The sequence below is a fragment of the Corapipo altera genome, unplaced genomic scaffold (genome assembly GCF_003945725.1).
Source record: "Corapipo altera isolate COAL_440 unplaced genomic scaffold, ASM394572v1 45, whole genome shotgun sequence".
Lineage (NCBI taxonomy): Eukaryota > Metazoa > Chordata > Aves > Passeriformes > Pipridae > Corapipo > Corapipo altera.
In genome coordinates, this window is record NW_020884877.1 from 11,049,517 (window position 1) to 11,062,646 (window position 13,130).

Consider the following 13,130-nt stretch of genomic DNA (forward strand, 5'->3'; position numbering starts at 1 on the left):
TTACTAAATATCAGATCAAATGAATGCTTTGTTTATCCCTGGAACACTGAAAACAAGGTTCTAAAACATAGTTACTGCAGATCCTGCTCTGTTGACAAGGGATGACTTAAGGTACATCATCTTTCTCTGCTTCTGAAAAGACTTCATGTAATGAAAGCAAGATGGAGGACTCAGAAGTTTCTGTTAATTTAGGCCAAGTTCTGTGATTCCTCATTGAAATGTGGATTTTAATCTTTCAATCCTCTCCTGGAATTGCTTCTGTTGGATCCAAGCTCTGTGAGTTAAAAAAATGGAAGTAGTGAAATAGTTGAAAAAATAAACTTTCTCTTGAATTAGCTGATGAAATGAAAAGCCCACAGTAATTGTATAACTGTAAAAAAAAAAAAATCAAAATTTATTATTCCATTTTGCAACTTAAAAGAATTATCTAAGATTTTTTTTTTAATTGGAAGAGTACTGTAAAATGTACTACATGATTTTTAAAGAACCAGTGCAAAAATAGACAAATATGAAACAGTAAAGATTTTTAAATACATTAGTATTGCTTTTATTTTAAATTTACTTGATATACATCTCTTTTTTTTATCCCAGGGCCTCCAACATGCCTAAAGAGTAACACCAATTTATATTCACTTGCAGATTAGAGGACAGGAACAGACTGGAGCAAAACCTCCTGCACAGCAGTGACACCATGATATCTCCTGTAAACCTACTGTAAAAATGTCAGTCTATTATTAATATGACCGGTCTATTATTAATATGACCAGTCAGAACCTTAATCTGGAAGTTATTTTGCATTATGAGAGTTTTAGCTCAGCATTCTGGCAATGTTATTGTTGTCAGTGAGGACACAGTACTGCTCTCATCAGGCCATAACATCAGGCAAGTGATGTCTGAGACTGTATCCCGCAGGGCTCTGTCTCCTACATTCTAATATTGAAATTGTGTTAGGTTGAAAACCAAGCAATGACCTCTGTGCAGTTTTAAAAATCCAAGAAGTTTATAGTTGTATTTGATTTGGTATTTCCTCTGCCCCCAATCCCATTACATGTAGAGGGTCCCCAAGTGCAGTTTTGGTTTTGACAGCAAATTTCAGCTATAGTGCTTGCCTGCCTCTTGTCTCCACACGGTGAGATCACAAGAGATTATACCAGAAAACCTTGTATCCACTGTATCATTAAACTTTATTGTTTTCCCTACTACATCCAGGTAAAGATATTGATTTTTTTCTATGCATATCTCTCAGGGAAGAGTAGCTTCTGGTGATGTTAAAGCACTGGGTGCAGTGGTGTGAAAAAGTGACACCTATCTCTGGTTTGACAGAATGGGTTGCTACGCTTTTAAAATCAATTCCTTCAGGACCTTGAGCTGTGACAGAAATCTTCCTGTAGCAGCTCCCTGTTCAATTTTCACTGTGTGGGACACCCAGTTCTGGTGCCCAAGGGAGGCAAATGTGGAGAACACCAAGTTGACAGTTCTCTATTTCTTATGGTCCTTGTTGAGATACTGTTTGGTGGTCTAATGGAAAAAGGCATGAGAACACCTTGGATTCTTGCATATTTTTGTGTGGAGAAGGAATAATTCCTGGAACTGTAGAGGTCCACCTGTGAGCACACTCTGGAGTAAGCTGACCGATGGCACATTATTAGGCTGGAACAGCACTGCCACTCCCTGAGTAGTGTTTCAAACAAAAGCTGAAGGCTGTATGATGAAAATGAGAGCATTTCATCTCTCCTTTGTCCTGTCACTTCTTCCTTAAGAAAACAGCTGCAGGCTCTCATCCCTACCCTGCTTACCCTAGCAGCATAGAGCAGTTAGAGGTGGCAACTTTTCAGTAATCAAGAGCTACAGAGCTGGTGGCAAAGCCTGAGAAGGGAGGAAAAAACCCTACTCTTCAGATTCTGGAAGAAGAAATCAAACCCACCAGCTCTGACACAGGAAAGGTGATTCTGTCCTGAAGATCATATTATATCTCAGCAGCCTGCACTCAATTTCCTAAGCCAAGAGGTTCTTTGTGTGGTAGACCACAAGAAAAGCCACTTGAGTAGAAAAAAATACTTTGCAGCTATATTTCCTCAACTTTTTCCACTACCATAAGTGTATATTCATTCCAGATGATCTCCCTGCAGGATTAAGTCTAATGTTTCCCTCTATGATGTCTTGTAGCACACAGCGTCATGCAGACTGCTCACTCATCATAGTGTCACTTGGAAGCAGTGTGAAGAACCCTAATCTGTTTAAATTCTCGGTACCAAGTTTCTGTCCCTTGAACCAGTCCTATTGCACTGAACCACCTGCTACTGCAGACAGCAGCATTCAGATCTAATGCAGTTTGAGCACCCAGAACAAGGAAAAAAATCACCTGTTGCTGGTGATTGTACAGCAGCAGGAGCTCTTGCTATGAATGTCAAACAATGGTTCTGAAGCATGTAAATCCATCTTCACTGTTCTTCAGTGCTGAAAGAGTATTGAGGGGGAAAAAACAGTTTTGGTTTGGTTTTTTGGTTGGTTTTTTTAATTTGTTTTGGGGGTGGTTGTTTGTTTTGTTTTGTTTTTAATTGTAGGCAATGCTTCTTAGATTTATGTGGGACTTGAATTCTGAAGTGTTATATGCTGTCCTTTGTCAAGGGTTAGTTAAACTGTAAGCAGCAAAGGAGTATTCTCATACCCTTTAGTCACACTCCTGTAATACTGGGTGTCAGAGGGAGCACACATTTGTTTAACAACCCAGTTTCAGGCAAGTCAGCTTGGGTGGGTGGGGCTGGAATTCCAATACTTCCTGGTTTTAACTTCTCCTGTGTGTGCTGCACAATTCAGTAGTTACCTGAAAAGGAGAGGCAGGACCTGGTACATTCTCACTGTTTGAGGTACCATGATCTGAAAGAGGGACATGTGTGACCAGAACATACAAAGGAATGCTCAGCAGTGTGAACCTTCAAGTAGCAGTTATTCAAGATGGAGGTATCTTTTTATAATAAAACAAAGCACTGCTATTTATAACTCTGCTGATAAATGACTTTTTAAAAAGGATTATAAAGCCTCATGGTTCTCTAATACTTAAAATTCAACTCCTCTGCTGAATTTTTCTTTTCTGGATAAACCCTCCCCAATATCAGAAGTCTAAAGTAATCTGCTAGTAGAAAGGTGGCTGTATAGCAGCTTTTACTTGTTCTAATTTTAGCTTTCTGAAATTTGTGTCCATTTAAATCAACTTTTCCAAACAATAGTACCAATATTGCTTTTATGTTTTAGTGTGGTTAGCATGATTATATCCATTTAATTAGTCCCCTCTTAACTGAATGACTCATACTGATCTGTTTACATTGTTACTGGCTGACTGCTTTTTATAAGACTAAACAGAGGCTTTTCAATTTTAAAAGGTGGTCGTAAGAACCCAGTTACACTGCTTCAACTGTCTCTGAACAGTCTGTGTGATTTTTAACTTGTTTTTATTTCACGAGTTTAATACATACATCTATATTTATGTATAAACATTGAAAAAATTAAAGGGAAATAGTTTTAATACAGCTAAATTGTAAATGTAAGTTAAACACAGAAATGAGTGACATGGGGCAAAAGTGCCACTGTACTTTATTAGCGGTACAGTTTGTAGTTGCCTTGAGACTTAGATGTACATTACAATGTGTATCTTAATATTCCTTCTTTACAGGGAGAAAGAGTAGCCTGTCTCACGTCTATATTTGGTGCAGAGTGCATACTCCACTGTGCTAACACACCACATCAGGAAGGAATTTCAAATGCTCCCAAGGAATTTAGCAACAAAAGTCCTGTTGGCTTTCCTTACATGCATGGGCAAGGGAGCATACTAATCTTTTGTAATAAACTGTTCTCTTTCTGCTGCTGCTGCTACTGCTACTGGAGCCTGAAAAACGGACTAATGAACTCTCTAATGCCTCTTCGCCCTCCTGACAGAGTTGAATACACTGGGCCACCGTCTTCTCTTTTGACAAGCTGACTGATGTGTGTGCCACCTGAGAGCTGTTAAAACAGCTTCACTTTTGCATTCATCAGAGTAGAGCTCCATAGGCATTTGTTTTGGACAACACCCAGTGAGGCAGAAATGTTGAGCTTTGCCGGGGGTGATGATGGGGTAAGTCTGTTCTCCAGCCGATTCTGAGAAAACCTAAGCGGAGAGCCTCCATAGACTTAAGAGGGTATGCTTGTGTCTTCACTTGGGATCTGAGAGAGAATGAGATGTGATCAGTTCACACCTGTGTAATGTTTTCTGTTTTGTTTAATTTCTTCACCCCATTCAACAGTTCAACTCTTCATTATTTTTACTTTGCCATCATATTTACATTCGAATAGTCATCAAGTCACTTCTAACAGTCTTTTCAGTAGCTGTCACTTTAAGGAAAAGTGTAAATTCCTCTTTATCTTATATGTAAGCCAGGTGAAGAACAGGAAGACAATTTTTTAAGTAACAGATGCTAGAAAGAATGGTCATTGTTTATATCACATTAAGAAGCTGGAGTTCTGAATTTAAAGCTTATATGAGCGTTCTTAAAATTAGAGTTGAGGCTGATGCTATATAACATTTGGTTGGTAAGCCCTAGTTAAATTTGGTCAATCTTTTTCTATCATTTGATAAATAGTAAAGATTTAGGTACTATTTTGACAAGTGCTAGGTACAAATACCATACATACTTGGTGGAAATCCTCTAAGATCCAAAAAGAGGGATATAGGGAAGAGAATGCTTTGGGATGAAAGAGCGAGACATGAAAAATTAATGACCAGTGGACTGAAATGTTTCAGTTGTCATTGCTTCCCAGGTTGGTTTACTGTGTGCATTTTTTTAAATGTTGTTGTCCTTGTAAGCAAACAAATAGTGATTTTGCTCTTACCATTGCACTGAATTTGCAATATTAAGCTGTTTGCCAGTTTCTTGATATCCGATACACTGCTAATTTTACAGTTAGCAGTGTTGTTTCATTTTTCTTCCGTGAAGACATATTCAGTGTGACAGGGATAAACCAGGATAACTTTTGGTATTTTCTTAGCTTTGTGTGATGATGCTTTTTGGGTAGCTTTTTCTCTTCCTGCTGTTTCTTAGTGTGATATAAAAGTGTCTTCAGGATTGGTGATGGAGCAAGAGTAGAAGGGTTTTTGTTAGAAGATGCACAAGTAAAGTGGGAAGATACAAGCTGCAATTTTTCACTATATTTCTGTGTTTAGAATGAAATTAATCTGAAACTATCAAACAATAATATGGAACATGGTTTGTTTTCATCATTTTTTCTAGGGGAAAGCGACGTGTCTTTTACCCCCGGGCGCTTTTTCACAGCTGTTTCCTAACCCTTCTGGGACTTCTGAGCCTTCTCTTTCCATGGTGGCAAGGAGAGCACAACCTCTTTCGGAGCCAGCAGGGTCCTGGGCTACTTTTGCACCACCTTTTCTTAAGCTCCTCTGCTCTTAGCTAACAGGGAAATGCTTTCTGCCTGTGCTGAAGCTGTTACCTACCTAAAGTTAATCCCATTTACCCTGGCTGGCCCTTTCCCTCCCTCTTGCAGCCAATAACATCCCACTTTTGGGAGCAGGGATTGCTTCTTCCCCACTTGCTGCACCTGTCCTATCTCAGCAACTTGGGCAGCAGAGACCCCTCGCTGCCGGATGGGGAGTCAGTCCTGTCTGGGCGCCCTTCACCCCTGGGTGTCCAGGATTGTGGGGGGACAGACTTTCCTCGGTTCAGCCAGTCTCCCAGTCTCAGGGCCCTGCTGGGCTGTGGAGCAGCTCATGCTGGTCCTTGCCCTGCCTCTGGGTGTGGGAAGTTAGTTTGTGCCCAGTTTGTCCTGAGTCTCTGGCCCTCACTAAAAAAGGAATGTCTGCAAGGGCTGCAGTTTCCTTCTGTTTTCTGTCAGCCTTCTCTCTAGGGCAGTTATCTGCAAGAAGTGCTTCTTTCTAATTCAGTGTTGAGAAAGAGGCAGTGTTGCAAGTTAATGTTCCTCACAGGCCATCTATGTACTTTCTGGCTTCTGAGAGAAGGCGTTTCTGTTTCCTGCTTTTCTACCCTGTTTGCTGCTGGTATAGTTTTTATCATTCTTTGTTTGGGGTATAGGAAAACCTGGTTAGAATTTCAACCTGTTTGATAGCCCAGAAACTTATTCAACTAGTGTAGGGTAGAGAGAAGCCTCTTCCAGGAGAAATACCTACCTCATGCTCGACCCTCACACTTGATGTGACATCCATGTCTGCTTTATCAACCTGGGGGAACTTGCAAGACTTCTTGCTTTCATGCCCTCATTCCTGATGACACCTGAAAATGGTACCTTCTCAAGAAGTAGGATGGTAGGAACCAGTAAAAAGCAGCAAGCATAGACTTAGAGAGACTGACAGGGGTTCCAGGTGGGGCTCCCAGAGTAAAGCAGTGTTTGTATATCCTTCCAAGCCATGTGAAACCCGTCAGTTTGAGGGATTCTTCCTTCCTCTGTCCTCCTTCACTTTTTTGCTGTGCACCCTGTTCTCCCAAGTGTGAGACAAGGAAGGAAGAGAAGATCTGCTACATTTACAAAGCAGTCAAAGTAAAGGACCTTGTGTCTTTGAGGCTTCAGGGAGTGAACTTTGTTTCTCCCAGAGCCATTTTGATACTACATGTGCTGCTCCGAAGCTCTTAACAGAAAGCAGTGTGTCTCCAAGAAAGGCCCTTTTCCTATGCTTTGCTATCTAAACTATGATTACCATACTTCCCTTGCTACACATGTTTCTCATGAGGTGGATAAAGCACATTCCATGTTGACAATGAAGTGAATTTTCTCACATTTACCTCTCAAATCCTTTTTACATACAGTTGTTTCAGCTAATACCTGACATTCCTTACGCTCCAGAAACTAGAACTTTTTCTCTGTTTTCCTGAGATAGTTTCCTTTGTTCAGTTTCATTGTTTCCTATGGACAGCTGGTGAACTCATTTCTTCTTGTCATTCTTACTCTCCTCTTTCACACAGCAGTAGCAAAGGGAAGATATTTCTCCCTCCTGATGCAGATAGACTGCCTGTTTCTGGGTGCTACCAGGATTGTTGATTGTTTGTTTCAGACAGAGGAAAAGATGGCAGATAGGTAAGTAAACAAGACTGAGAAAGGCATGCTTGTTAAATTTTGTTTCCCTAGGCACAGCTGAAATATCTCATCATGCAGCACAAAAATTCTCAGCTTCTTCTCCCACAGTGGGGCTCTAAGATCTGTTTTGATACTTTGATACCTTTTCTCTGCCTGCTACTGTCATGTTTCCCCATCCCTATCTTGTATGCTTAGCATAAGCCAAATAAATACAATAACCATGCATTTGTTATCAGATACCCTGAATCAGTTGGCTCAGTTGCTGCCAAATTTGCTTACAGTCAGCTTCTTGAGTGTGGCATTTTTCCCTTATTTCCAGATGTCAGCACTATGAAAAATGATACCCCATTTACTTGAGTGAAAAGCAGCTCTTGTGTCTGGCTATCCTAATGAGATGATGGATTGGCCCAACTTGTGCCACGAAAAAGTGCATTTAGAATGTGCTTCTGAGAGAATGAAGACTCAAGGACATAATACCAAAATTGGTTTCTAACTTCTTTTGTAAGAGTAACAAGAAGTCTGGATGGTTTTTCCTAATTGGTTTTTCCACCAGCCAAGTTCTGTTTGTCCTCAGTCCTGCCTGCAGGGTGAAAAATTGAAAGTTGCTTGTCTTTCGGAATGTTTTTCTGAAAGCTCGAGTATTTAGCAGGTTTTGTACAATGGATCTGTCTTCCATTCAAACCAAAATAGGGCTCTCTTACGTTTCAATTTTGAAGTTTTCTTTAGGACTTCCATCTCTCAGTTTTTGTGTTGGGACTAAGTACCAAACATTTTATTCTGCCACACCTATTACATGAATACACACATGAGTCTCAAGAAAATCCATATTTTCACTGTGTTTCACTGGCAGGGTATCTGGGCCTTTCACAGGTGTTGCAAAGAGTTTCAGAAAACTATGTGATATTTGTTCCTTTGTTGGCAGCTTGAGGGTTCATGGTTCTGTTTTGGCATAAGGGATGGGTTTTGCTTTGCCAAGCCCATTTTGTTCAGCACAAACCCCTGTAAAGTGCTTCTGTATATCCTGTTTGAAAGTCATAGTTTGAAGTGGTGCTCAGATTAAAATTATAATCTGCCAACAATTGGAGCAGGGGAGAAATGAACAAACAAAAAAATCCCAGACCTTGACACATCTGTTGAAATTCCGTGAAATAACCTTAAGTTTCTTCTAGTCCAAAATATTTTAGAATTTGCTTCCAGATCTTGGTTCCATGGCAGGTGTGTATGTTCTTGTTTGCAATTAGCAAATATAGTTTATATAAAAATGTCTCTAAATGTCACGTATTTTTAAACAAATCAAACAAGCAGTTGCTTAGGGGAGAGCTATGCATGTAGTTTCTTGAGTGGAACTGTGTTTCCAGAGAGACCCGCAAGCCTAAACAACAGTGTCACTTTCTCAGCTGTTCTGTGGAAGGAAACCCAGCAGCTGCTGTCTCATAGTGTGGGTACTTGTGGCATGCTCTGGGTTAATGGCAATAGAATTAATATGCCAAATCAATACTGTAATCTAAACATTTCTAATAATTCCCTCCACTGAATAAAAACCTTAAGTGGAGTTTAAGCGACTATTAGAGAGGTCTTCCTTATGCTCACTTAGAATAAAATGAAGACAGTAGAAACAATTTAGGATTAAATTGAAAAGCAGGTAAATTATCTTAATCTTACACAGGAATAAAACACTGCTTAAGAATTCAGACAAAGTACTTGGTTTCCTTCTCTGGTTGTTATGGTCACTATCCCTTTAAATATTTTTGGATTAAAAATCCCCTGATTTGATTTAACATTTGATTTATATACACATGCTCATCCTGTTTAAATACTTTGATTCAGTGGAAGAATTATGTTGAGCATATATTTCAGTAACTAGCAAGTGAGAAAATATTTTATGTGTAGAATGTGAAAACGGAGATTGTATAGTTTTGTGTTTTGATAACACTGGGTTTGTCTGTATAGAATCAATAGTGATTTTTTTTCCTACTTCTTTTGAGAACTTCTTTTCCTTTGTTTAGCTGGTGTCAGGTGGTGTCCAAGGAAGAAGCCCTTTGCACTTCAGAGGGTGACAAAAAAGAACAGACAGCTTAATGCTACCAAACTAGGGGTGTGTCAAATCTCTCTCAAGAATGATAAACTCAATGGAGTTGTCTATTTTTAACCTCCCATTCTTTCCTTTTGGCAGACTAATCAGTGTTAGCTGAGCTGTTTCACTGAATGAATCCAAGCGACTCTGGTGCTTTCTGAAATGAACAGTGGACCTTGCAAGAGCATTTCAAGTCTGCTTTAATGTATGAAGTCCCATTGTCAGACACAATGTCAGATGAAGCCAGTTCGGAGCAGAAACCTTCTACAACAACTGTCAGTTCAGTTGCTGTTCAGGCTGGGGATGCCAGTATTGTCATAGCTGTACTTAAGGTAAGGCAGCAACTGCTGGTATGTCTGTTCTTGTCTTTCTGCTATTTATTGATTACTACTTCTTTTAAAGGTTCTGTGCAAATGAATAGTTAGCATGAAATGATAAGGCAAGGCCACTTAATCAGTCAATATCTAATATTTTTTTCAAATAGAGTAACGGTTTTTTTCAAATAGAATAAACAATTCGGCCAAAATATCTAGGCTCTTGGAGGCAAGGAGTTCCTCCTACTCTGTTTAAAAGGTAAGAGATAAATGAAGAGTGCCATGAAAATGTGTTGATAAGCGTGATGATTGCAGTTGAGACTCCTTGAATTATTTTAAACTGTACTCAGCAATAATTTTACATAAATGGTCTACCAACGCCACAAATGAAGTATTTGCTGAGAAAAATCTGATAATAAGTGGTTATTTTTGAAAGCTGTAAATTCATATTCCCATGTGTTTCAGTAGAAACCCTTATGTGTGTACAGTTGTGCTTATAAGCACCTAAAGGCCTGTTTTGTGAGCTGGAATGCACGCCTACAGCTTACACAAAATTTGGCATGGGGAGTAAAGCTGAATACTGGTAATGAATCCCAGCTGGAATTTATTGGCAGTTTGATTTTTCATTCTCCAGGCAACCTGGGAAACATGCTAGCCTCAGCAACTAGGGTTTGTCCATAATGCAGAATAAGGTGATAATGAGTTAGGCTGTCAGGTTATTATTCAGGATGGGAGTACCTCAGCTGTGGGAATGCTTTTTCCTATCAGTTTCCACCCTTCCTGTGAGGTGGTCTGCTGCTACAGCGGAGTAATTTCATTGCAAGGAGACTCAAGTTTAGGTGAAGTAATTTATTTTTCCCTTTTGTGCTGTAGAACCATGCTGGCTTCCAGTGACATCACTGCTTTGGTCCTTGTCACCATGCTTTGGTTCCTGTTCTAAAGGCTGTTAAGTGTCCCTGCTTCTACTTCTGCAATCTCTTGATATATATATCCAGTATAGATGTGCTTTAGACCTATGTGGTAGAAATAAGATTTGGGGTTATGATTTTTGCATCTGCTGGGATATATTTGTACCTTCCACCTGCTCCACCCACCCACCAAGTTTCCTTATCTGTGTCATCTTCAGCTGAAAGGGGAGATGAGTTGGAGAAATGTTTTTGGCTCATTGTGATAATTTTACTCTTCATGGGCAAAACTAAAATCATAGCACTGATTGGGTAACACTAGAGTGTGGGATTTTGTTACCTGTTTCAAAAGAAATGAAGTTTATACTGTGTTCTATGTGGTTTTGTCATGTGTATGGCCCCTGAGAACTGAGAGTCTGTGTGAATAAATAAATGAAAGAAAGCTTGTGTTTTCTGAAGGCTGTAATTGTTTACTTATTGCAGTGTGGAAAATGGATGAAGCTTCAGCTGGCTGAATCAACACCAAATATATTAGAAATTGGCAGCAATCAGGATGAGACTAAAAAACTACTGCAAGATCATGAATTCCTCCTATCTAAGCTGAAGGTAAGATGTGATGAGACTACAAAAAATTTGTCTAGTCATTATAGTTCAGGTACAACAGCTGATGTAGATGCCCATGCCTCCTATTGCAATGTTGTGTTTAGGTTAAATTCCTCACAGAAAAAAGTATGTTCAGCCTTTGTCAGTGTAGCAGATCTTCAGTGATCCTGTTGGGTCCCTTCCAATTTAGGATATTCTATGATTTTTTTGGAAGTTAGGTCTCTGCACTGGAAAAATATGCTTCTCACAGTAGCAGTAAAGACTTTTTAAAGGTTTTTTTCTGCTTTATACATCGATGTCAAGTCAAATGAAAAGTCCTATAGCCCTTAGTAACTTCTAAATATAATGGAATATCAATTTATTTTTTTAATTCACCAATGTTGTGAAAAGTTTGATTATTTTATAACAACTCAAGTTCCTTGTAAGTCTGAAGTAGATTTTCCAGGAACATATTTATTGAATGTTGATTGATGTAAGTTGCAGTAGAAATGCTACTGTAACATTAAAATAGCTCATCTTGAGCTAGGAAGATTTCAGCTAAGTAACTGTCCTAAAATCAGATTTTGGTGTTCCTGAGAACAGATAATAAGAACAGTGGCATTGAGACACTGAGTTACATGCTTGCATGAAAAAGCTGAATTATTTTAAATGTATATATTTGACACTGAGAAGAGTCTGAAGGCACCTAAAAAGAGATTTTATTTTCATGTTTTTATAGGGCAAATTCACTTTATATCTGTAGACAAATAAATTCCTCTAAAATCTGTGAAGCTCTGCACAATATGGGTTTTTTTTGACGTTACATAAACTTTAGATCTGAAAGAGGAAACCTGATTTGAATAGGATCAAGTATTTCATTTAATACCAGTGACTATGTACTTCCCCAATCATTAAACATTTCCAATGCTTGTAAGGTAATTTAATACAGTATGTAGAGAATGTAGCTAATATGGTGCATGGTGTGGATTTTGAATAATGTGAAGAATAGAATTACAAAAGAAACCACGCCAAACACTGCCAAACAACAAAAATCCACCCCAAATCCTAGAAAGAGGTGGTTCTGCTTTCTTTATTTAAGCAAGTGCCTCATCTTTATTGCCGCTAGTGCTACATTTGGGCATTCTTGAAACAAGCTGCTGTACCTGTTCGAACAATTCAGAATTAGATGATTTTTTACACACTGATGACAGGAAGAAACTGATTTTTTTTTAGCTCCTAATTCTCAAAAATAAATTTTAAACAGTGGAAAAAGAAAAGAATTTTCATATTTGAAAGAAAAACAAATATTCAAATAACATTTTACCATCTAGTCAAATCAGGTCAGAAAATTTATTATGCATAAACAGTTAAAGAATGCTTTTCATCCAAATACAGTGGGAAAAAATGCTCATTATTTCATATTTTATACCTGCAGTCCTTGCAAAAGCCATCATTGATTAATGAATATTCTATAAAAGGACTAAGTTCAGAATTACTATTTTTCCTCTATAATACAAGAGCTGTGATAATACGAGACTCCAATGTCATTGTAATTCTTCCTGACTCTGCATTTTTCAGTCATGACCCTTTGTGATTTATAGTAAGCTGTTAACAATTGTCAGTAATTACTTAGTCTTAAATCACTAAATCCACTCATCAAAAGTTTTTCCAAGATTGAATCTCAGTCTTTGAAGTATTGTTTAGAGTAATTTTTTCCACTTAGCATCTGATAATGAATTAAGCATTAGCTGTGTTAAGATGGATAAAGAGGGAGTAATGTTTCAGACTTCAACATTTATGACCATAAAGATTTAGTTATTTATGAGAGGATAAAAATGAATTTAAAAATGTGGGCAGTAGAGGGGTTGAAAAGATCGAACAAATTTACAGTTGTTAGATGGTCTTTGTTTTGGTGGTGTCCAGTGTATGCAATTCTACTTGATCTTTTACCCTTAGTGAGCAACATAATTTTGTAAATTTGAACATTAATTAATTATGCAATTACGTGAACATTCACCCAGCTGTGGTCTTACCTTGTGCAGTTTGTAGTTCTTCCATATTGGCTACAAGTTACTATTTTCATTGACAATCTTGGTCCAACTGACTCTATCAATGGTACTCTATTGCATCCTATAACATTTATTTTTGCTCTTAAGTGGATCTTGGCATTTGGAATGCATT

The 13,130-nt window shown here is 38.4% G+C and overlaps 1 protein-coding gene across 1 annotated transcript in view; it reads left to right on the forward strand.

Moving 5' to 3' along the window:
- Positions 1 to 2,849: 2,849 nt before the first annotated feature.
- The window catches only part of CCDC141 (coiled-coil domain containing 141), a 76,949-nt gene continuing 66,668 nt past the window's right edge, over positions 2,850 to 13,130 (forward strand). Inside the window, exons 1-5 of the mRNA XM_027637394.1 lie at positions 2,850 to 2,961; positions 3,934 to 4,111; positions 6,963 to 7,074; positions 9,248 to 9,480; positions 10,851 to 10,973. Coding sequence (XP_027493195.1) covers positions 9,352 to 9,480; positions 10,851 to 10,973 — 252 coding nt within the window. The 5' untranslated portion in view covers positions 2,850 to 2,961; positions 3,934 to 4,111; positions 6,963 to 7,074; positions 9,248 to 9,351. The remainder of the gene's footprint in view (positions 2,962 to 3,933; positions 4,112 to 6,962; positions 7,075 to 9,247; positions 9,481 to 10,850; positions 10,974 to 13,130) is intronic.